This window comes from Clinocottus analis, unplaced genomic scaffold (assembly GCF_023055335.1).
Source record: "Clinocottus analis isolate CAN_PGR_092001 unplaced genomic scaffold, fCliAna1.0.p SCAF_1, whole genome shotgun sequence".
In the NCBI taxonomy this organism is placed as follows: domain Eukaryota; kingdom Metazoa; phylum Chordata; class Actinopteri; order Perciformes; family Cottidae; genus Clinocottus; species Clinocottus analis.
Genome location: NW_027175820.1, coordinates 11,492,058 through 11,518,047, shown reverse-complemented (window position 1 = coordinate 11,518,047; position 25,990 = coordinate 11,492,058). Strand labels below are relative to the sequence as shown.

The 25,990-nt window shown below is 38.5% G+C and overlaps 1 protein-coding gene across 2 annotated transcripts; it reads left to right on the top strand.

Moving 5' to 3' along the window:
* The first annotated feature begins 1,724 nt into the window (after positions 1-1,724).
* ano5b (anoctamin 5b) lies at positions 1,725-24,492 on the top strand. 2 transcript variants are annotated; one of them, XM_068580536.1, is made up of 21 exons: positions 1,725-2,012; positions 7,569-7,613; positions 11,968-12,032; positions 13,816-13,923; positions 15,302-15,370; positions 15,556-15,840; positions 16,104-16,223; positions 16,901-17,016; positions 17,114-17,248; positions 18,141-18,246; positions 18,447-18,507; positions 18,981-19,132; positions 19,240-19,314; positions 19,435-19,660; positions 19,792-19,970; positions 20,177-20,274; positions 20,859-20,989; positions 21,169-21,374; positions 21,551-21,735; positions 22,220-22,325; positions 22,423-24,492. In XM_068580536.1, exons 1-21 carry the CDS (start codon positions 1,937-1,939, stop codon positions 22,645-22,647), a joined length of 2,769 nt encoding a protein of 922 aa, XP_068436637.1. In that variant the 5' UTR covers positions 1,725-1,936; the 3' UTR covers positions 22,648-24,492. The 2 variants fall into 2 exon arrangements, with proteins under 2 accessions (XP_068436637.1, XP_068436645.1); XM_068580544.1 differs by lacking the exon at positions 7,569-7,613.
* Positions 24,493-25,990: the final 1,498 nt, after the last annotated feature.

Here is a 25,990-nt window from a genome sequence, read left to right as displayed (position 1 = left end):
ACACTTTAATTTCAACACACATGTCACTTTAACATACACTTTACACTTTATCTTTACTTCAAACTTAATTTAATACACATTGCACTGTTGTTGTCGAAGACTGTTGATTGTTGTTTGTCCCGTCTAACTTGTCATTTCTAATGTTGCATCTTTCGCTAAGGAAAATTCATCGTTTGTGAAAACATTCCTGGGAAATAAAAGGTTTCTGATTCTGATCCTGTGATGGGGTAGAGTGTCACGTACTCTAAGGCTCATGCACTCTCTTCCATTAACACCTGGACAGCGAGATACAAGATTGAATTGTCGGTACCACTTTCTCAAAAGTCCATCATTTGCAAAGGGGTTTGCAACTAATGTCTGTATTGATGGATGAATTGTATATGCTTATTGTTTCACTTAGGCCTAAAAAACACTGATATGGGCATAATATAAGTTGGCAGGCTGTAAAAAAAAAAGCCAATGATGGTTCTTTAAGTTAAGTCATTAATGCTCATCATCGTCTCACTTTTCAATAAGTTATCACGTCTGTAGATATCAATAAATTATCATAAAGGCTAATACACTATACATTTTGCTTTGGCCCTTTTACTTGCAATTTTTCTTTGCTAACTTGTTTTATTTTATCTAAGTCAAAAAGACAACAATTGATGAAGGAAAAGATAAACACCAGCCAGAGAGATTTTTGAAAAACCTCAGAGAACCCTTAGATTAGAGCATAACCCTGAGCTCAGAGCATAGAACCTGTAGGTCAAAACATAGAACCCTGAGGTCAGAACATAGAACCCTGAGGTCAGAGCATAGAACCCTGAGGTCAGAACATAGAACCCTGATGTCAGAACATAGAACCCTGAGGTCAGAACATAGAACCCTGATGTCAGAACATAGAACCCTGAGGTCAGAACATAGAACCCTGAGGTCAGAACATAGAACCCTGAGGTCAGAACATAGAACCTCAGATGGCCACAGTCCTAATTGCACAGCTGCGGACAATCTGGCTCGTTACCACCAGCATTATTTCAAGCCTGGTCCTGCAGGGTGTCAGTCTGTATCGTCTTCTGCAACACACACACGCACACACACACACACACACACGCACACACACGCACACACACACACGCACACGCACACGCACACACACGCACACACACGCACGCACACGCACACACACCTCACACACATCGTATGTAATATAAATGTGTAGGGGAGGTGTATAGTGTGCGGTCATTGAAAATCTGTTATCATTTATGTTGTATGTTCTTTACAGAAAATGAGCCAAGACCAATAAGTCTGAGTTTAAAAAAGTATTCATCGTATATTTTTTCTTTTGATAAAAAAAAAGACACACAAGGGTTACAGCACACAAGGGTTAAATACATGTGTGCAATATTGGAAATTGCCACAAGATGCCCTCTTGCTATTTGTCAGCTTCTCCTTGTGTTTGAGTTTTCCTGCAAAGATTTCAGGGAACCTGCTGCTAGTTTACCATAAACACAACAATACTCATAACTAACATGGCTTTTCTTTCTATACAGGCTAAAGAGGTTCAAACATTCTCCAATGTCCTACACCTCTCTCTCTCTCTCTCTCTCTCTCTCTCTCTCTCTCTCTCTCTCTCTCTCTCTCTCACACACACACACGCACACGCACATGCACACACCATTTTGCCGACGGAAAAATAAACCTTGCCACTCCCCTTTATGAGTCTTCATGAGTGCCTGGTCTTCTCGGGTAGCGCCAAGGAGCCCAGCAGGGTACAGTTTCTGTGTGAGGATCGTTCACAATGTCGCAAGAATTCATAGTGCATCCAATAATCTGAATCGCACTCATTGATTGCCGCGTGAGATCAGCCGATGTCGTCATCGACGCTCATCCTCTCACTGCCGGTCCCCACTCTTCTGAGGAGGTGAAAGCCGCTAGAACAGCCCCGCTGGCCGCGATGAGACGAATAACGGGAAAGGCGAATAATGAAACTTTGATCGAGCTGCAGAGCGCTACGGATTCCCAGACTGGAGGTAATTCATTGAATATGTAGTGATTAACCTTCGACAGTTGTTCACGAGGATGCTTATATCTTATGCCACATGTCCAATATGTATCCAAAAGGCTGTTTTACTTCTACTGCTTGTGCTGTAGCTATAGCATATACTCTGTCAAAGAAACATTGGCCTGCATGGTGTTAGAATAAATAATCTTTATTCCAAGATTATCTTGGCTGCGATCATCCTTATCCTAAAGAACTGGCCGTTAGTAAACACTTAAGGAATATATATATATATATATATATATATATATATATATATATATATATATATATATATATATATATATATATATATATATATGGGCTATACCCTCATGTCATGTAGCAAAGCATGACTGTTTACCATCTGAGTGGCACTCAATTACATACAATTGTGTCACTTGGCATGGGTGTGTTTTGGCCACAGCTAAATAACAACTTTTTAAACGTATGCTATGCTATTTATATTTCTTAAAGTTGTGTGTTTTGCTGCTGTTCTCAGCACTGAGAGTGTGCGCAATCACATCATGCATGAACAGAAAGAGGGAGCGTTAGGGAAGGATTTGGAGTAATTAGAGTTATCTCAGTCAGGAGGTTAGTACTATCAAATCCCAGTGAAGTATTGCAGAAATATAAACCCACCATTAGAAAAAAGAAATTTGCACACAGAAGGGTTTATTATAGCTGATGTGTGATGCATTTCACAGCAAGTTAACAGCGATCCCATGACAAGCCAAGAGGAAAACAGATCATAACAGACATGCAGGGTATTTCTGTGCAGGATATTTAGTCTTTTTTATTGCTTTGTATCCCTTAAAACTGGTAGGTCTTTCTTAAAGGTAGATTCAAGGCAATATCCCAGCCCCAGAAGCATGGTCATTTCCATGTTTTCATTGTAAATTTATTTAACTTGACAAACGGGCAAAAGATGATGAAGCATGTGAGTAAACAAATCAATTTTTCATCCTTTCTGCTATCTGTCAAGCTTAGATGTGTTTCTACATCTAGATAGATCGCCTCCTCTGAGATAGGCTTAACTGACTCTTTTCAAAACAGCAATCTACTTTTATATATTGGTATTAGGGTTGTCACGATACCAAAATTATGACTTCGATACAATACCTGCCATTAATATCACGATACCGATACTTACGATACGATACTAGAATTCGATATGATACCATAAATACGATACTGGTATATTTATCTATGATAGTAGTAAATAAAACATCTGTATGGTTCCCTTTTTGACCAGCTTGTTTCTGCCCAGCTTTTTGAACACTTGACAAATGGCATTAATATTAATATTAGCATACAGCATTAGCATGAGCTCAAGATCCAACCTCAGGCTCCACCAGCATGTCACCATTTTGCATCAGTTGTGTTTCATTGGTACACTTTTGTGTGCATTCTGACCTCATGATCATAAATGCTCGTAGTCTACTCGTGGCTGTATATGGGTGAGCTTGGGGTTTTTCATGTTTATAATTGCATTTGCTTAGCTATCGTTCATTAAAGTCTTTAAAAAGTTCAGGCTGTCTGCTTGAAAGCTGCTTGGCCATGTTTGACGTGTTACCCTCCCTTTGTCTGTATTGCTTTAAAGCACGTTTAACAGACGGGTCTATCGGTGTCAGTGGGCTTTCCCTCACAGTCTGCACTGTCTCCAAAGTATCTCCAGATAACACTCCTGGCGTCTTTTTTTTCTACAAGCAGAGGACGATCGGCAAGAGCTCCTGAGCTCCTGCCATGTCTCTCCAGATCGGAGAGCGCTGCTGCTGCTGCTGCTGCTGCTGCTCCGGAGCCTTAAGCCCCGCCCCCCTGAGCTCCGTCTCCATGCACTCTCTGCATGCAGCATGAGAGAGAGAGAGAGAGAGAGAGAGAGAGAGAGAGAGAGAGAGAGAGAGAGAGAGAGAGAGAGAGAGAGAGAGAGAGAGAGAGAGAGAGAGAGAGAGAGAGCAGTTTTAAGGAAGCACTATTTTAAGAAAGTACCGATACTTAAAATATGCAAAATCGTATCGTTTTTAACGTACGGGTATCGCGATACTTTGTTAGTATCGGTATACCGTGCAACATGAATTGGCATTGGAGGGCTGTGGTCTGTTAAGTGCTGCATTATGTCTCCCATAGTTTCACAGCATGACTGTGTGTGAAGATGACATTCCTGTGGTTTCGTTCTGAAGCAACAGATCTATCAAATGAGAAAAATCCAGAGTTTGCTCTCACATATGCTATCTGAATATTCAGTCTGTTAGTGCACAGTGGTTATGTTCTCCCTAATATTTAAAATGTCACACATACAGTTAAATACGAAGGAAACTGAGTGTTGACAAACAGAAAAAGGCCCCTTGTGGTTATCGACTGATATATAACATAGTGTGTTTCATAATGTGAGGCTCGCTTAAAAGTTAAAATGAACTATGCATGAAGAGATTTGTCTTATGTACAGTATAAATAGTGTCTTTGAGACAATGTGCTAACACCTTTATTTGATGTCCTGAAACCCTGATTATATCATCGATGTCTCTTCTGTCAGGGACTATTTCTATTTCAGACCCGTTGTATCCTCTCATTAACATTTTGAACTCCATAAATGTGCAGAAGTAAACTTTCATCATAGTCGAGTAACTGGAGCGCCGATGTCTGTTGAAGGCCAGTAATTGTGCCATGTCAGGAGTCATTATGGTTTCCAGCAGAAACAAAAAATACTTACATGCACAGCATGTATTGACTGAACATGTCTGTTGACTCCGCTTGACCCCTGATTAGAACAGTCTGGTGCTCTCGTGATAAGAGCACTGCGTTACCGAAGATGGCTCGGAGAACGAGAGATTAAAGTTGTTTTACTCCTGAAATAATATCGTTTTTGAATATTCATTCCTCCGAATGGATGATTAATTCTAGAATAAGTCCAAGTGCACCGTTTAACTTTAGATACAGATTGATACATTATGATGTAGTTCCAGCACTGTTTTGAAAGTGATCCGAATATATTGACTGTCTACTGTATAAGGAAATAATTCAAGTGATGTCAAGCTCCTTACATGTTTTATTATCAGCTTTGAATATAATGGTTACTGTGAAAAATGTGCATAAAACAACCACAGTTGACGACTTCATTTAGAAATGCAACTCAAGTTATTTTTAAAATATATTTTTACATGATAAAAAGGTGTCAGAACTGTTATTAAAGGAAAAAAAACCTGTATCTCCATTAAATAATAACCGTTAACAACTGGATGAAATTAGTAGCGTTTATTTTGCATCACGGAGAGATCATCAAGAGAAGTGACAAATAAAGATCATGTATTCCCCAGCATTCACATTGAATCAAAGTGTTGAGGGAACGTCATGCAATCCCAATCAGACCTTTCACATTCATCAGGCCCACACACTAGCAGGTTGTTAATGAAGACACGTGCCTGTTTATCAAGGGTTAGTAGTGGGTTAATAGACTCATTTTGCTCTGCAAAAGCTTTGTTCAGGCTCTTATCATGGCCGACCTTCAGGCACATGGGAAAGAAGAAGAGGTCTGTCCTCACCTATTCCTCACCTCGTCAGTACACCACTGGTTGATGTATTGTCACTATATTTACAATGACACAGCAGGTACTTGGTGTCGTCTTTATTAAGCTCATCCTTTGTATTAGGCTCAAAGCCTGTCTGTAGCGGATGGCCAGTTTGTTGTCTATCAGATACAGTTAGTCAGTAATTCACAAACAATGGTAATTGCTTATATTCAAAGGGGACTTTTAAGGTGATCTCACTCTGCTCTCTGCAGCCATGGCGGATGAAGTCATTTTCTATTCAGAGGTAGAGCAGAGCCCAAGAGTTTCTATGGAAACAGGCCATGTAATTGCATTTCCCCCCTTTGATGGATGGATTAAACTACAGAAGGAAAGCAAACTGAAGGAGAACTACAGACTTTTTTGTCTATTTTGTTTTGGATCCAAATTGTCTTTTTTTAAGCTTTGTTTTTTTAGATTCAAATTGAATGTTGTGGTCTAAGTGAAGAACATGGCTTCCACATGCCTCTGTATGCATTGAACCCTTTGCCTGGCCTTTGGGTACATACTAATTAGAGTATTATGGTCACAAGGCAAATGCGAGTCAAGCATACTTATTTGCCCTGTTGCCATTGCACACATCATCATCATCATCATCATATTAAAACCAAAAAATTAGGCCAAATTGCAAGCAACAGAAGAATTGTGTGTCCTCATCTGTGTTGACAAGTACTCTTTGGCATGTCATTCTGCAAATATGCCATCCTAAAATATGTTTATGTTATGTTTTGTCTTATGAAGATAATATGACCTCTTGTATTAGAGTTTGTGGTGTTGTTGCACTTCTCAAGCTTTCCGGGGATTGTCAGGAAATCTCCTCTTTGGGACAATAATATCCTGATGATAAGAAAGGAAATTTGTGTTGCAGCCTGATGCAAACGCAAAGACACAACTCACACTTCACACACACGATACTAAAATAGAAAAAAAGGAAAGTTTTCTTAGTTTGTCTATTTTTTTTTTTTACTCCCGATTCACTTAGTTTATTTGTGTCATTAGTTGGTATTGTTCAGTCTTAATCTAACTACAAAATTCACATTTGCCTAGAGTTGTCTATGATCTTTTCTTTTGTATTTCAGCTGACTCGACAGGAAATGTGGAGGGAGAGAGATAGAGAGGATGTTTTGTCATAGCAACTCTAAACCCGGTTTGAACTCAGGATGTTGTGGTATTACTGTATCGTAGTACACACCACGCCTGCTAGACTGTCAGTAATCTATCACTCATACATTTTGGTATTATATTTAATATTTCAGTCTTATGCTTTACCATTTTCATGTCGATTTACCTAATAACTAATAATCAAGACAGGCACTCAGCTTGTCTGAGACTGGGTAGCGGTTGACTTTGACTGTGACCTACAGAGCAAAGTGCTCACCTACATCACATGAATATTTCATATACATCCACATGCAATTCACCTGGCAACAAAACTAATCTTAGAGGGAAGTCGTAGGGCAATCTGTGACATGTTTGTATCACTTCCCTTTAGAAAAGGTTCATGTCGTCACAGTGTGGAGTTGTGGTTAGCTCGTCTGCACTTGTTGAAGTGCAAAGCAAGACAATGATCTGAGTATCTGTTGAAAGGAGTAAGCATGGCGGTCTCGCTGAGTGCCACTCTGGTGGGAGAGCTACACAAGAGCTGGTAATGGTGCTTTTTTTTTTCAGAGAGAAGACACCCACACAGCCTGCTCAAGTCACAATGAAAAATCAATTGTTTTATTATTGAGTCAAACTTATGTTATCCATGCATTATTTTTCCGGTGCCGCAAATCTAAGATCGCCACAACAGATTAAATATTCTGCGGCGCATTTATGTTGTTCATTGTGTTTGCAGTGCTTAGAGTAAGCACTGTTTTACACTGTGAGGCTTTCTGGTGGATCTGCCGTCATCAGTCCATCCCAGCATTCTGCAAGCGTCCATATTCACCTCTTCTGACCTAGAGTTTAACACTAACCTATGTCTATCTGTCTGTCCTTTTAAGATGGTCCTGCAGTGTTGACCGCATTCAGGATAACCCTGCGCTCAGGTACGGGCAGATCGGAGGCTTTATGTGACGCCTGTCTGTCCGTCCTCTCATCATCACTTTTGCAAATTTCTCTTTTTAAACCACTCGCTATTTCATCCTGCCGAACTTTCCGCAATGCTGGAGCATCTATCTGTTTCTGTTCTGTTCATTTCGCACTGCTTCCTGGTTTATCTGCTAATCACACCCAACATGTCTGTCTGCTCTTTCAGCCTCAATCTGATTGTATCGGCAGAGCCTGGCTCCTGGTAGCCGAGTCTGCTGTGCACTGTGTTCATAGTTGTGTCCTCTCTCTCTCTCTCTCTCTCTCTCTCTCTCTCTCTCTCTCTTTCTCTCTCTCTCTCGCTACAGTTCGGGTTATTTTAACCATACATAGTTATTGACTTCCCAGTAAAAGAATATTAGATATATTCATATATCACAATATAAGGTAAACAGAGACAAACAAAAATGCTATGTGTAATTCCACGACAGAGAATTGTATCCATATCGCCCACTCCTCCTGTCAGTCCTACATGTGACCAACTGGATGATGTATTTGTATACCGTCATAATAACTGCATGATTTGAAGCATTAGTTCATAGCGAGCGTTAGTAAATCATGGACTCATAATTTGTAAATAAAGTATTATGTAATGCTTTATAGCGTGCAGTTATTATAAAGTGTTACCGAGCTATAGGGCCAGAGAGAGACTTCTCATGACCAAATATTACAGAGACAACCAAGAATAAATGGTTGCACTTTAAAAATAACTCCACGCTATAAAAAGCTTCACTTACAAATGGTGATTATATAATTTATGAAGTGTGGAACAATGCTTTATAAATGATGAATTAAGTGTTTACTCATACTTAACTAATGCTTCATAGCGTGCATTTATTATAAAGGGTTAAAGATTTATTGATGTTCTTTAACTTAAGTAAATACAGCAATACAACAAAATGCAAGTACTCCATAACGAGTAAAGTTGAGCTCCAATCAAAACAATATACTTCTATTGTATTTGAACTAAAAGCACTTATTGGGCAACATGATGGACCCTGTCAGAGGTCTTCATCAGCCCATAGTGTTTGATTTATATTTCTGATATACGGTGTAAGGTGTAATTTAATACAACTAGCCGTATATCTTGTAAGTGGGTCATATTTTATCTTCCAAGTAAATAATAACATTTATGTCATGTAACAAATGTAGTGGAGTAGAAGTAGAGAAACAATGTAAGTACTCAAGTAAAGAACAAGTACCTCAGCTACATCCTAGAGTACAACCAGTACTGCTCCCAGTAGCCATACCAAAAACTGACAATCCTTCATTCATTTATTCATTCATTGCAACATAAATCCAATCTTTACACTGTGCAATATAAATACATCTGTTCAATCCACTGTGAAATATATATATATATATATATATATATATATATATATATATATATATATATATATATATATATATATATATTTACATTACATAAAACACACATATTTATATATTACATTATATTATTATTATATATTAAACATATTTATTATACCGTAACTGTGTGAATAAGCCGTATGTGTGTGTGTCTGTGTGAGTGTCTGTGTGTGTGTCTGTTTCTGTGTGGGTGGCTGAGGTATCGTCTCACAGTTGTCAGACAAATAGACCCTGGATGTCGGTTCACGTTCAGAGATGCAGGTTCCTTTTCATAACATTTGTTTTAATGACTCACTTTGGGATTCACTGAAGGGAGGCCGCTCTCTCCTGCCAGTTTCTGCCATGTCAAATTAAATTGTGGAGCACTAACTGTGCATCTCACTGGGGGCTATTTACGAGAGGCAGATTTTTTATTCATAGGCAATCTCTGCCATTCGGAATGGAGACTTCATCATGTTGTAGTGAATTAGAATTTGGTATTATTCGGATTGGGAATTGTGGATTTACTTGTTTCAGAAAGGAATACAAAGCCCTAAAAACTAATATATTGATACAAGTGACATCCTCTTCTGATATACTTAAGACCACAAATTTATTTAAGGTGAAGCTCGACCCACACGAATCAGCTTTCCTAAGCCCCTGCTGTTTTTTGACTATTCTTTCTCTCTCTTGTCAGCCCCCTCCTCGTCCTCATCTTTACAGAAGATGAGGACGGAAGATGAGGAAGATGAGTTTAGAAGTGTAAACAAAAATCACTGTCTGTATGTGATGCTTGTAAGTTGGAATCCATATAAAGTGATCGAAACATCTCAACAAAGACACCAAATCAAAGAGAACGAGATACATCTGGTTTGGCTTTGGCATTAGCTCATGGCTTTAATGTCAGTGAGCAATGCTCTGCAGCAGCTGACCATTTGGGATGCTAGTTTCCTCTTAAGTGGTGGTAAAAAATGTCACTTGATTTAGAGCTCACAAGACTGTCATGTTTACCATATTTTGAACTAAATTGGCATTCTTCTGGTGGGCATGTTTACCGAAGAATATCTTAGCATGGAAAGTGTGTTAGAAAACAGTGCATGAGCTTTATTTTGAAATTAGTTGTTACTTGGTTCATGTCTGCCCTCAAAAGCCACAGTCCCTTTATGAATGATTGTGTGATTTAAGTATACAGTAGTTATTTGAGTATGCTGATTTGTGCTTTAAGTCTGACACTGTTGCTTAGTTCTACAAAAGGCAGCTCACTCCATATGACCTTTTTCCCCATTTATTTGTCTATCTGTGGGAGTATATAACACACTGCTGGCCCCTTGCTTCTGTTTGCCCAAGTCAGGCTCAGATAACTGGCTGTGCACAGTTGGATTGAGACCAAAAAAGTCACAAAAAAGGAAAGAGGAAAAACAGCTGCTCAGGTTAAAAATAGTATCGGCTGCACAATCAACGAAGCTTCCCACGAGCCCACTGGAAGATATCACACAGTGTCATTTCCCCTTTGTCCTCCTCAGGGATTCTGATGGCATATGTGCGTTCCTTCGTATGACTTTCCAGCCTTATCATTGAGCTTCCACATGGGGCTGCCACAGCCCGTCACTCATTGGCTCACACTGCTGCCTGTAATATCGTTGTGTCTAATCAGAGAAGGCTCCTTTGTGTGCAGAATGTGTTTCATGGAAGGGGAGGTAAGACTTCTGGCACAGCAGCAACGCCCACCTCGGGCTCCTCCCCCTCGCTGATGTCTTCATGCAGGTTCCAGCTTCCCCCACAGGAAGTGCCACTTTCCCATCATGCAGGAATAATAGGGGAGCAGGCAGCGAGCCCAGCAGTGCTACATGAGCACATTCTCTCTGCCAGTGTGGAGGGAGAGGGAGGCACTGCAGGAATGTTGTGTCAATGTATGTGAGAGCAAGAGGATTTGTGTGTGTGTGTGTGTGTGTGTGTGCTGCTGCTGCTGCCTTTGTCCTTCTCATCACTCTCTCAAATCCTCTGCTTGATGTTGCCAAGAGACTGTTGGATGTGTGTGTCTGAGATGCTTGTGCCGCCATAAGGATTATTGGCCGGCTCATTTCTATAAAAGGGAGAGTTTGGTTTTGAGTGAACCTTAGTATTATCCTACCACGTATCCTGCATGGATATAAACAGAGCCTAGCCTAGTTTAGTTAAATTACTGGATGTTGGTGTGACAGTAGAGAAGGATACCATCTCCATTGCTGAAGGTCTGTCTACATGTCAGGCGTGGACCTTTGTTTAAACAATCACATGATGAAATTCTAACAATGACATTATTTTTTGAGCAATTGTGTTCCCTTGTTGGTTGTGGGCGTATGTGCAGGAAGGCACAACGGATGCCTAAAAAGTCAACTTCTTCTCTTGAAAGAAAAAACATTGTGACATGTAATTTAGTTTGAGCAGCCATCAGTTGCTGGGTCTCCAGTATTTTCCTTTTACACGTTTATATGCTATATATAATTATTTATATATATATATATAGTATATAAATGCGCATATATATATATATATATATATATATATATATATATATATATATATTTGGCATGACCCATCAGCACACCTTACAACTAAAGGCCAAGATATGCAATAAAAAAAACTTGACCTATCACTTTGTAAGACACATGCACAGTAGGTGTTTAGAAAAAAAGAAATAACATAACAATTCAAACTTACTAAAAATGAACAAAAAATTGATATGTAAGTTGTTGTTGGACTGTTTTACATTGCACTACACCTTTAGTGATAATCAAGTTTATTTATTACATAATAATGACTAACTTAAACACAACTAATAAAATAACAACAATATATATATTTTTTTTCTGCTGGATGGGGTTGAATTAATAATCGTCTGGTCACAAGCCTATTTCGCTAACCTTTAGGCCACTACTACCCATTTCACACGAAAAAAACCATGTCTTCTGTCTTTTGCAGATGAAAACGGTGGAACTGGTGTCAATTCATTACCTGAACAAACAACACTGCCTGGACATACAGAGGTAAGCTCCATAGTCTCAAAAATGGGAAGGAAGAAGTTTGACATTACAAGTCTGGATAATGAAGCTGGCCGCTTAGCTTAGCTTAGTTTAACTTAGCATACAGACTGGAAACGGGGACATCGCTTGCCTGGCTCTATCTGAAGATAAACACATCAGCATATCAACTAATTAGTGCGTTGTCTCTTGTTATATTTAGTTGATTGTATGTACAAACATTAAAATTGTTAATTATTTATGTGGGGTAACTGCTGGCTAATTTGTTGAGTGCATCGACTTCCTGTAGTCAAGAGCTCCACCTACTTCCAGTCTTCTGAGCTCAGCTATTTGATTGCTCGCTGTTGCTTTATAGTTACTGTACTAACATAAGATTGGTAAAGAACTCTCAACTCTCACAAAAAAAGTGAATATATACTACCCAAAATGTTGAATGTTGTTCTTTATAGTTACATTGTTAAATATATACTTCAATGTAATCTTTTATAATCCAAAATCAGCTGCCTTTCATGAGATTTTCAGCAAATGTTATGCAGGTGGAGGTGGCTTTTGTTATATCTCTGTGTAGGTTGTTTTCCTTTGAGCTTGTTCATGTCAATGTTTGTGTTTGTGTCATTTCACTGGCTTAGATGACTGACTCTCTTGTTAACTCCCCACTCGCATCGCTGAGTCACAAGACCTCTCGGTCTCTAGAAGCTCCTCTCTTTTCTTTTCTTCTCGGCGAGACAGAAATAAACTGTCGCTGCTCAAACGGCCAGCAGTCTGTTGTGTTTTCAGTGATACAGTGAGGACAACAAGCAGATGGTTTATCAATCTCAAATCATAACACTGATTATAATATGTTTTAGTGCTGTATGACTTCTGGTCATGATTGGATCTGTGGTAATCTATTAAACACTTATGTTACCAGTGTGCTCATTAGGTTCGAGCGTGATTAAATAACAGTGTAACGAGCAGCACCCACGCCCCTGTAGGTCTGTTAGTGGATGTGAGGCACTGATAAACCAGATGGGTGGGGTTCAGTAAACAACTAAACACACGGGTTATTCCACGCTGGGGTTTGCAGGTTGTTTAATGGTTATGACATACATATTAACAACATTACAAATAAGGGCAAATACTGTATATTGTAGACACTGATTACAGTATTTTACATACCGTAGATCACTCAATATTTTATATATTTTCATTATTTGATCTTTTCCAGAAAGGGTGCTGTTAAAGAATGAACATTTATGTTATTAGTGTAAAACAAAAAGTAAGACAATGAGTGAAATGTAATATTTGATGAAGAACGTGCAGAGTATGTTTCTCCTCTACCATCAACTACTTTTGTATAATGACAAACAGCGATTGTACTGTTTCCAAAACGTCCTGTTTTATGTGGTTTTTATGCAGGAATTGTGGCCTTGGGCTAAACGTTTCTCCAAAGAAAACAACATTATTTTTAAATACTTTTCAATACCACTGCTCCCTGGACTCAGCAGCCTATAACCTAAATTACATGAATCTTTCAGGGACATAATGTGCTTCTCTTATATATATATATATATATATATATATATATATATATATATATATATATATATATATATATATATATATATATATTATGCTGCATATCTATCAATGTTAAAGTCTGAGCCCTTCATGTGTGTCTTTTAAGAATCACATTTCATGTCTTCCTGTATAAGCATCTGTTGGTCAAGTATTGCATGTCTGTTAGCTTTCGCTTCCTACTCTGTGACAAAGCTGAGCGTTACATTTAGTTTGTGTGTTTCTCCTTCAGACTGACAAGCTACGACCAAACAAAGACACTGTGTTCTTCAGGGACGGAGTTCGGAGAATAGACTTTGTGTTGTCCTATGTCGATGACAAAGATGGAGAAAAGAAACAGGTAAGTGCAACAGAAAAGTGACAAGGTGTCATCAGTTGACCACTCAGCATTTTACAGTGTGACTAACTGTGATGCTGTTGGTGTTACACAACTCATATATCCAGAACAGGAATATGTGGTACTGCTAAACTGCTAAGAGGAAATCATATGTGTGTGTGTGTGTGTGTGTGTGTGTGTGTGTGTGTGTGTGTGTGTGTGTGTGTGTGTGTGTGTGTGTGTGTGTATATAGCCTTGAGTATTTGTTTCAATTGGCTTGTAAAAAATAAGGTGGGCTTACGTCTGTTATTACAATGCGTCGGGTACATATTTAATCAACATTTATGGTATTAGTATATGCAGACACCCAGGATTAAATTACTTTAATCTGGATTAAAATAACCAGATTGAGACCTCCCTAATTTGAAGTAACTATTGCTTAAAAAAATGTCTGGCCAACTGTTTACTCTTGTGGACTTTTGCTTATCTTTACTAGATTAATTACTGGATTGTACTTCTTTATTTGTAAGTGATGACTTGTTCATTCCGAGCATTGACATTTAACAGTTAGCTTGTTTACACGTTTGTGAATCCAGTTTATTGTCCAAATACATTTTCATTCATGGAATCTCATTGTGTTCTTATTTGTAATCAATAGGATTGAATTTGTTGTCCATTACAGTTTTTCCAGTAAAGTGAAACTAATTGTCTTTAACCTTCATTGAAGTGTTTTTTTGCTCTCTGCATATCTATCCATCTACTGTATATGCATGTAAGGCAGCGACTATTCACAATGTTCATATTTTGAAGCTCGTTATGGCTACATCATCGTCATCAAACACCATTCTGAATCCTTAAATGACTGGTCATTTTCAATCCGTGCGCCACATTTTTAACCTTAATTGATTTTTTACTAAGAGCAACACTCTTTTTGATGAAGGTTGTTTTCGCATTCACACCTGAAAGCTGCACAGAAAGACCACATTGCCAAAGATCACAATGGACATCCAAACTGAGGACTGCTTTTGTATAATTTTCCAAAACACTTTATGTAATAATGGTGGTATAGGTTTTCCATTATCATTGTGTTGTGTGGACAGTCGTCACAAAAACATTTCCCCCCCCCCCATTGTATCACTGTTCCTGCTTTTTGAAAGTTACATCTAAAACATAAATATGTTGCTAACTGTCCCCACAGTATTTAATCTAGGTCAGTAGTTGAGATTTTGCTTCTACAGTGTCCATTGAAGGGCCATTAGATTGTGCCCTGTATCCATTTGGAAGTTATAACAACATCTTGATAACAGCATGTTTTTGCAGAACTGTTGTATGTATGAAGGGAGACATGCAGAGACTGTAAGAGTGTGTTTCTATCATGCCTGCGGTGTGTGTTTACCCACAGGACAAGAGGAGGGAGTTTGAGGCCAACCTTGAGAAGCAAGGACTGGAGCTGGAAACAGAGGACAAATCAGTAAGAAATTCCACCACAGAGTACCTGCACCACCTAGTGGATAGTTTGCTGAGGCACACCACATTCTCCAGGAAAAGTCTTAAAGGGATGGCTCATAATATACTGCCATCCACCCAAGTACTTGAAGAAAATTATGCATATAATAATTAGTATGATTTTCTCTTCGCCATCTCTCCTTCTATCAGGACTCCAAAGACCAAAAGACATATTTCTTAAAGATTCATGCTCCGTGGAATGTACTGACCACCTATGCCGACATCTTAAAGATCAAAGTTCCCTTCAAAACCAGTGATGTCCCCCACGGTCAGGATGTCCCACTGGAGTGGCTCACTCATCCTTTCCGCTTGCCAGAGCACATTATGCGTCCCCAACCTGACTACTTCACCTACCCCTTCGACAAGAGCAAGACCGACTTCTTCCTGATCACTGACAAAGATACTTTCTTTCCGCCTTCCACAAGAAACAGAATTGTGAGTATTTATTTTCTAAAAACAGAATACACTTTTTTTGTCTTCTCTTGGGTCTGAGATTTGAGTATTTTCGAATAATGCATCAGTTTAACTCTCACTGTTTTTCTGTACAGGCTGACAGTGGAGAATTGTTTTTGCAGTTACCCCACAGTGTTAGAACAGGCTTGCGCAACAACGAAGCGTAATGCTAAATGCATTTAGCTAAGAAGTTCCTACAACTCTAAATCCTTTAATCTCTTTGTAAATCCCGTCCTTGTTATAAGGTGTTCTACATCCTGGCTCGTTGCCCATACTACAAAGCGGGTCAGAAAGAGAGAGAACAGACGGGAATCAAGCGGCTGATCAGCAATGGGACGTATACGGCAGCCTTTCCACTACATGACGTAAGACACGTGGAAGACACGACATAAACATTTAGAGGTCAAACATATCGATCTTCATCTACTTTAGCGCTTCCATTTCACGAGCTATTCTGCTTCTACTTCATTACATTACACTGGGAGAAAACTGTGACAGCTATTAATCTCGGTTAAGACTCAACATGCAAGATTTATGATGTGATGCATATAAGTATAAGTAACCCAATTTCATTTTAATTAGTTAATAACTCTTCCTGGACCACAAACAACATGAAATTGCTTCATATATTTAACGCATGATAAATAAACACCCAGGTAGGAGCAGTTATGTAGAAGGAGTGATGCTATGTTTAGTACCACTGTCAGTAGTACTACTGCTACTGTTACTGTGACTTTTATTTCAAAATAATATGGCTCGTAAATCGGTTTGCAAAAAATGTAATGCAGGACTTTTATTCCAAGTATATTTGTACCTGTGTCAGGTATATCTTTGTCTATTTCCCAGTTGCACAGCAATATGATTAAAATGAGCATGGTCATATGATACATATAAAGTGATTCCTTCTTTTAACTTCAAGGAAAATAGGATGAAAGAATGAAAGGAATAATATAACATTATCTTTTGCAGAGAACTTTTTTCTTTAATTTCCAAAGAGCTTTTGCTCAACTGCCTCATATTGTATTGTTCCTTTTCCTTTCAGTGTCGATACTGGAAAAGAGCGAGGAACGCTGAGTGCGAGAGTGAGCGCTACAACTTGTATAAGAACTGGGCCAGGTTTCTGTGCTTCTACAAAGAGCAGCCTCTCAACCTCATCAGGTAAACAAGCAATATCTGAACGCTGTCACCCTTTGTTTTCACAAAAGAATAAATATTACTGAAGCGTGTTAGTTAATCGGCTGTTTTTGGTTTGTAGGAAGTACTATGGGGAGAAGATTGGGATCTACTTTGCCTGGCTGGGCTTCTACACTGAAATGCTGTTCTTTGCAGCCGTCATGGGCCTCATATGTTTCATCTACGGAGTGCTCAGCTACGAGGACAACGTGACAAGGTTTGTACCACCAGAGGGCGGCAAGGAGCTGATAATCCAATGGCTCGAAATATATGCACACGCAAATACACCCATACGTAATGTTGACCATTTAACTAACCTGCATCTACTGCTATAACTGCCGCCTTACCTTTGGGAAGACTTTCCACAAGACTGTGGAACCTGGCTGCATATATGTTTACAGCCATTTATCTTAAGACCTGACTCACAGTTCATACTGAAGTTGTTTGACGGGGTTGAGGTCAGGCCAGTCTTTCACATCAAACTTAGAAAAATCAAGTCTTCATGGACCTCCTGTGTGACCTTGAATTTGTGAAGAAAACTTTGTTTAGTGATTGAGGAATCCAAAAACAGAAAATTCTTGATAAATTGAAGTAAATGCACATTGAACTATCAAAGTATATCAAGACTTGTGCAGTATGATCCAAGTCACATTCATCCAGTCGTACGGTCACTAGATCGCTAACCCATGCACAAGTGTTTTAGATAGTACGGTTTTAGCAAAGATGCATTTGTTTGGGAAGTACTGAGCATACGACTGGATACATAAAACGTGGATTAACGAATGTTTTGCTGTTGCTAAACACGGATCTAGTGTACTTCATAATTTCTCAGTTTTTTATTTATCTTTTCCTCGTTGGGTCATGTGGGGAAAACAAGGTTTTTTTTAAGAATACAAGGCAACACAAGGTGAGTTATTAATATACAAATGGTTATTTTGGGTATACTGTATCCTGTCACACTAAGATTTATTGGAACTAAAGAGTCCAGCACCAACTTGAAAAAGCAACTTCAAACCAAAATTACACAGAAGTATGTGGACAGAGGAATCCATGACGGCCTGAATACAATTGAATGCCAAGTTTGTAATCTCTTTGTTTTCTCTTTTCAGCAAAGAAATATGTGACGCTGATATTGGAGGAAGTATTGTGATGTGTCCGCTTTGTGATAAAAAGTGTCCCTTCTGGAAGCTCAACTCTACGTGTCTCTCATCCTGGGTAAAACATCACTCATATGTTCATTAGACACCATTGTAAAACCTTGAAGCACATATTTTGTACGATAATTTTACTTGTACTTAAGTGTGTGGAACTTAAATATCGACAGTTTATTGTATCCTGCTTAGTCAGCAGTATGTTGCCATGTTCGTGCCCTGCATGTCTCTGAGGAACTATTTTTTCTATAATCTCTCTTGCAGCAATCACATTTGTTTGACAATGAGGGAACGGTTTTCTTTGCCATATTCATGGGGATTTGGGGTAAGTGTCAGTCATTGCTGCTCTTCCTGCATTTAACCTGTGTTGCGGACCCTGTTTACTACCCCTCCTGTGAGACAAATTGTCACATATAAAGCCTTTTCGCACTGAAGCGTCAACCTTAATCTGTACTGCTAAAGCCCAAAACAAATTGCCAGCACAGTTATGTTGGTATTTACGAACCAGGCAGAACGCTCGTCCAGCACGATGAAGGCCAGCAGTGCCAATAAAAGAAAACTGGGCACATGAACAGCAAGCCAAGCCGTGTTGGAGCGCAGCTGAAACACATTACACTCCTAAAACCCAACACAGGAATTGTCTGTTTTCAGTCAGGGGAACATTATTCAGGTCATAAAATATCTGCCCCAAAAATGGATGGACACACCTACACAGTATCAGACTTCTCATTGTACAACAACGTTTTTTTTACATGTTTTTAAAACTTTTTGCGACCCTTCTTTACATCTACTTGGCAGTAACTCTGTTTTTGGAGTTCTGGAAGCGGCGCCAAGCCCGGCTGGAGTACGAGTGGGACTTGGTGGACTTTGAGGAGGAACAGCAGCAGCTTCAAATACGGCCTGAGTTTGAGATCCGATGCACTAAAAGGAGACTCAACAAGATCACTCAGGTGCTTCGAACATGAAAACAAATACAATCGTTATTTTGCACTCTGTGGTTTGCAAAAATTGCGTCGTGACTTTACTTCTTAAAGAATACATGATAATAATGTTTCAGGAAATGGAGCCGTACCTCCCTATCACCAGCAAGTGTGCTCGCTTCTGCCTCTCGGCTGCCACTGTTATTTTCTGGGTAACTGAATATTTATCTCATTCCTTGTGTATGCACATATATGCTATTAACAACAATACATAGTGAGTATTTTCCCCAGCGTAGTCACATGCTCTGCTTTACATGTGTGTGCCCCCAAAGATGTCTCTGATAGTGGCCTGCATCATTGGGGTCATAGCATACAGGCTGGCTGTGTATGCTGCCTTTGCAAGTATCATTAAAGACCCCATGAGGAAGATCCAGGTTGTGGGCAGATTCATCACTCCACAGCTAGCGACATCTGTCACCGCCTCCTGCATCAACTTTGTCATCATCATGATCCTCAACTTCTTCTATGAGAGGGTGGCCGTTTGGATCACTGATATGGGTAAAGAGATTGAATCGGATATTCACTGAACCAAAGAAAGACTAAGCTCAAATGGCGCAAGTGTACAATAGAGTTGTTTCTATAAATAAACATTTTACGCTGATTTATTATCTGGTGTTTGCCTCCCGCAGAAATCCCAAAGACCCACCTTGAGTATGAGAACCGGCTGACCATGAAGATGTTCCTCTTCCAGTTTGTCAACTACTACTCATCGTGCTTCTACGTGGCCTTCTTCAAGGGAAAATTTGTTGGTTTTCCTGGCAACTACACATATATGTTTGGCCAAAGGAGCAAACTGAGGAATGAGGAAGTGAGTTTTCTTGCCCTTTATACAATACTGATTTAAGTAATGTATTTATTTGAAGTAAACATCCTGATGGAAGAGGGAAGTTCAATGCCAAAACATGTTGCCACATTTTTCAACCAGTGAGGACAGCTTCATAATCTGGTGCTGCCAACAGGAATTGTGTCAATTGAAAGTACGTTTTGTAAACTAAAAACGTCTTGCTGTCGTAGTGTGACCCTGGAGGCTGCCTGATTGAGCTGACCACACAGCTGGTGATTGTGATGTCAGGAAAACAACTCTGGGGGAACATCCAGGAAGCTCTGCTGCCGTGAGTGCACCCCGTAGAGAGTCATTTCAATTGCAATTTGCCTTCTTTGAATTTCTTGTGCATTTTATTCTATTCATTTTTTAAAGATTAATATGTTATGTTATTATCAAATAGATTTACCATCAATACATATATTTCCTGCTCTGCAGCTTGCTTCAGATGCCCACATTCTCTTCAAGATGGCGGAAAATCAGTTAATAACATTTAAGTTGACCTCTGTTGGTCACAAAATGAAAGTTTGACCACCCCACATACACAATATTGATCAAGAATTGACTGAGAGAAGGTTAAGGGACGCAAATTTAGATCCTGACTCACCATGATCAGTTACAGGAAAAATGTATGTTTACCTACTGACACAAAAAAAGTCTCAGAGTTTAGAAGAAGAAGACATTATCGGCAGAACTCAGTCCAGGGTGTTAAACACGGTCGTACTGGTCAAATGCAACACATAACAGCATATCAGCTACATGTATGGTAATTTGTGTATTATTGTCAATAGAAGTTGTCGCAAACGCTTGTTAGCTTTTAAAATCTCGACCTCAGATCTCTGCCGTTCAACGTCGGTTTCTGCTTCTCGACAGGTTGATGCGTAACTGGTGGACTAGCAGAAAGGGACGGCACCATCCTGAGAACCATAACAGCCGTTGGGAGCAGGACAACGCCCTGCTGAACTTCAGCCAGCTGGGATTGTTTTATGAGTACCTGGAGATGGGTGAGATACGTCACTTGCCTTGTTTACGATACAGAGATCTTATCTGGATAGGAGAGCAAGATAAATTGCTGTGCGATATATGGAAGCTGTATTGTTTTCTATTCCTGCATTCCCTTTATTATTTTCCGCTCACACTAACTACCACTAACGCTCTCTGCCTGCTCTCCCGGTTTTTTCAGTGGTCCAGTTTGGTTTCATCACATTGTTTGTGGCCTCTTTCCCGTTGGCTCCGCTGCTGGCTCTGTTCAACAACATCCTGGAGATCAGGGTGGACGCCTGGAAGTTCACCACCCAGTTCAGGAGACCAGTCGCGTCCAAGGCCCGCAACATTGGAGCATGGCAGGAAATCCTCAATGCAGTGGCCATTTTGTCTGTTGTTACCAACGTGAGTGTTGTATGTGTAGTGCAGGTTTATGTTTCTTTGTCTAATCTGTTTCTGTATTTAAATGTTTGTTAACAGGTCAGAATGACACCGCGTATCAAAATAACATGTATTTGCCGCAATTTTACTGCAGACTCAAACATTTAATTGAATCCCTTTTATGCTTTCTTTTGTCTCAGGCTTTCATAATAGCATTCACCTCCGACATGATCCCCCGTATGGTCTTCCTGTATGCTGGTAATGATGCCAGCATGAAGGGATACATTATCAGCAGCCTGTCGATATACAACATTTCCAAGATACTTGTGCACAACATGCCCGAAGATCGAGGTGACTGGTTTGATAACTCCACCACTACCTGCAGGTATTAGAGCTTAAAGAGCTTGTTGTTCTTTTGGATTCAGCTTATTTTGACATTTCTTAAGAGCTTAAAAGTTGCACTAATCACTCATTTTCAAGTTCAAATCTAATAGCGTTGTTTCCAGACGTAACAGGCATTTGCTTCTTGCAAAGAGCGGTCTGATGAACCCTCTGTACGCTGGTGAACAAACAGAGTTAGAGACTAGCTGCTGAACATTGGGGAAGCATTTACCACCTAAAGAGACATATATTTGCCTCAGAAGGTGAAGGAGAAGTAGAAAAAAAAACTAAGTTATAAAGAAATGCCATATCAACTTTATAGAGTTCTGATATGTCAGTGTTGTGTACATTACATATATTTTGCTTTAAATTCAAGAAGATGTATTTATTTAGTATAACCTCTCTGGAAAGTGTATATCGCATCAATAATTTTCTTTCATGATTCCATTGAACAAACAGTATTGACTGTATGACATTGTTTTGTACAGATATCGTGACTACCGTTACCCTCCAGGCCACCAGAAGGAGTACAATCACACCATGCAGTTCTGGCACATTCTGGCAGCCAAAATGGCCTTCATTATCATCATGGAGGTAGGACAACACTGCTTCTTCCCACTCATTGCTCAAAGAATAGATGCTCAGAGCTAAAGGATTATATCTTGACCATGTGATTCTTCTCCCTCTGCAGCACGTTGTGTTTGTGGTGAAGTTCTTTGTGGCGTGGATGATCCCCGACATCCCTTCAGATGTTAGGGCTCGGTTTAAACGAGAACGCTTCTTGATTCAAGAGTACCTGCATAACTACGAGGTGGAGAGCCTCAAACTCCAGCTGAGTGCCAGTTTCATCACAGAGCCGCAGTCAGAAATGTCCTTGATGACGGACAAGCACGAGGTGTTGTCTGAGTGCCTGTAGCCTCAAGCTTCGAGCCACGAACGGACGGCAAGCATCCATGTACAAGGGCTTCTGTTTTTGGGCTAAAAAACGCTATTATCTTTTATTGCTGAATGGACTCCTATATTAGGACGCAAAAAAATTAAAATCTGCTCAAAGCGGATAAAACATCCCTGTGTCATTAAAAGATAGTGGGAAAGTAACAGCAAAGAGCAAAAAGATTGTAAGATCAGCCTTTATCATTCCCAATGTCTTGTATTCTGACTGTAAAATAATAATCTCTGTGTGTGCCGATAGAGTAAAAGTTTGTTGTGTTGAACATGTGACATTTTGTGTAATTACCCTTTAAAGAGCTGTCTATGAGATCATTAACTAAATGTTCTGCATGTGATTTTTCTTAGAAGAATGCAAGATGGACTCAACTGTTGAGAAAAGAAAATATGTGTCAGTTCAAAAAAATGTTGTGGTTAAAAAAATATTCTTATATCATATCCTTTTTCTGTCATATAACTATTAATTTTGACTTACAACATAATATGTTTAAATTGGGAGCTACATAATGTTTAATTCTACTCATCTGGAGCGGGGATGTGAGATTGTCAGTTTTGGTAATAGAAGATTTTTAGGGAAAGTCTCTTAAAGTCTGTGCATTTGAAAACCAAGTACCTCCATCACTGCAGTGATACTGTAACAATCAGAAGTGTGGGTATCAACATGTGTTAGTAGCATGGTGAGACAGCAGTTGCACACTCGTGCATCTTACCTTCAAATGTATTCTCAACTTGCCGTGGGACCAATTAGAAGATTTCTATCAAGAGAAAAACCAACAGAAAATCTCCAACAGATTTTCTGTTTGAATACAATCAGTTTATGTGCGAGTTTAGGTTGATCATGGGTCGACTTTATTCCTCCTTGTGTTACATGGATAATAAATGGCATATATTTCTGTTTTCAGATTTCACATTATTGGTGTCTCTACATACTGTGTAGGCATAACAATTATAACCGTTGTTTCAGAGATGAACAGAAAGGAGAAGAACTTCTTGTCATTCTTCTTATTTCATTAACTGTTCATACTCTTTAGTTACCAAGAATTTCTGTAAATATAAAACATATATCATCTATTTAAATGGTTGCTGTGCAATTAGCTAATTGATCTGCTTCTGCTCTGCAGCCTGAAGCTTTTGTATTTAGAGTTGCTTAAGCTTTTGTATTTAGATTTCTTATTTTGGACTATTTGTTGTCTCATACTAACCATTGAGCAGGGTTAGTTCAGACAAATATTCAAGTATTTTATTCAATAAATTGCTTATTTGACCACGTACCAGTGTGGGAAAACAAATATATATTTACAGTAGTTTTTTTTTACAGTCATTTATTAAATACAGGATCAGTTTTTAGCATCTTTAGCTTCACATGTGTTTCTGTGTTTATATTAAGTATGTTTTTACTGTAAATAATGCAGTTGTGATTTAAGATATCAGAAAATTATATCTCACAGTCAAGAACTACGCCTAAACAACTCACATCTCAGGATTAGACATCTGCTAATGTTTGCTGAGCGTCACGTGTTAATAAAGTATGCAGATGTCAGATGTGCACACAGCTTGTTCCTGCAACATGCATGATGTATTTTTCAACAAACAAATGCCTTAAACCTCTGTGCTTACCTGTTTTTGTATGATTTTGTAATTACAAAGTTTCCTATCTGAATTCAAAACATATTTCATGAAACATGTTGCTGCTGCTAGTCATTGCAAGTAGCATTTTTTTCTTGCATGAATTGCTGTAAATATTTTTGTTAGTTATATTTTAAGTTCACTTTAGCTGATTGTACAGAGCTGCAAGAAAGCTTTTAGTATTCCCAATAAATAAATACATATCAGTAGTGGGAGTGTTTTTTGTGTGTGCACACAACATAAAAGCATATACAAAATAAAATAACATATGTGACCAAGAAAAAAAGTTTAGCTTCCCCCAATGTTTTAAGAAGTGTAAAAACAAAATACCTTGAATAGCTTGTGTCTCATCGGATTTTTTTTCCACCAAAAAATGTACCATTATATATAAGTGTGATAAATTCAGACTCTATGAATGTGTAAATATTGTTAATTCCACTACTGGACACCAGATGTCTCCCTCGCCACTGAAAAGCACTTTCAGTATTTCCAAAACCACACTTATGTATATTGCATTTTGGACCATGATTGTCTTCCGAATTAGTTGTGATTTCATAAAATCCTATCATAATTACAAGTGTTATATGTATATTACAGGTGACCGCACACAGACTTTCTTCCTTCAACATATGAACATGAAAATCGTTTCCAGTCGAAGTCTGCTTCACACAAGCTGCTCTGCAGTGTGAAGATCCCAGCAACAATAACCCAAAACACAGTTTTGCTATATATATATATATATATATATATATATATATATATATATATATATATATATATATATATATATATATATTATATATATATATATATATATATATATATATATATATATATATATGATATATATATATATATATATATATATATCAATCATTTTATATATATATATATATATATATATATATATATATATATATATATATACTTTGCTCAATCATTTTATATATATATATATATATATATATATATATATATATATATATATATATATATATATATATATATATATATATATATATATATATATATATAAAATGATTGAGCAAAGTACATAATGTGCAGTATGAGAGCGACCTGCCGTGTCAGGGTGTCACCACTAGATGGTGTCCAATACCAAGAAATGATAAGAAAGAGAACTATATTTTGTCTTTTGTCCTCTAATCGCACGTTTAATCTTAAAATTATTATTTTGTATTATTATTATTGTTGTTGTAAGTTGTGTTGTTATGTGTATGATATAATCACTATTATGTCCATTATTAGTATGTGTGCATTATTAGTCATTTGATCCGCAGAGAGATCAGATGACATATCCATGGATTCTCATTACATGTATATGTAAATATATTTTTAAAAATGCTTGCAACATGCAACATTGTGTGCATGCTTCGGTGGGAAGATGTGGTTGTCGGGGGGATAAATAATTGATGGATTCCTACGTTGAGCAGAGGAGCTTGTTGGGGGGGAAATCCACTCCTACTCATTTGGTTTCCATAGCACCGCCCTCGGGAGAGCTGCAGCTTTAATAAATGGGGTGTCCTTGTTTTTTTGTTTTTTTTAATACATATTTATACATTTAAGCATAACAATGCGAAATAAATATGTATTCTCAAAACATTTAGTTGTAGCCTATTACTGTCAATGTCATATAGTGTAGCCTGCGACATGAAGCGAACGATTGA

What these genes read in the sequence shown, in the direction of transcription:
- ano5b (XM_068580536.1), top strand. Translation starts at nt 1,937, where the DNA reads ATGAGACGAATAACGGGAAAGGCGAATAATGAAACTTTGATCGAGCTG. An exon ending in CACTGCCTGGACATACAGAG is followed by an intron (nt 12,033 to 13,815) that starts GTAAGCTCCATA and finishes TTTCTCCTTCAG; the next exon opens with ACTGACAAGCTACGACCAAA. An exon ending in CTGCCACTGTTATTTTCTGG is followed by an intron (nt 19,315 to 19,434) that starts GTAACTGAATAT and finishes GTGCCCCCAAAG; the next exon opens with ATGTCTCTGATAGTGGCCTG.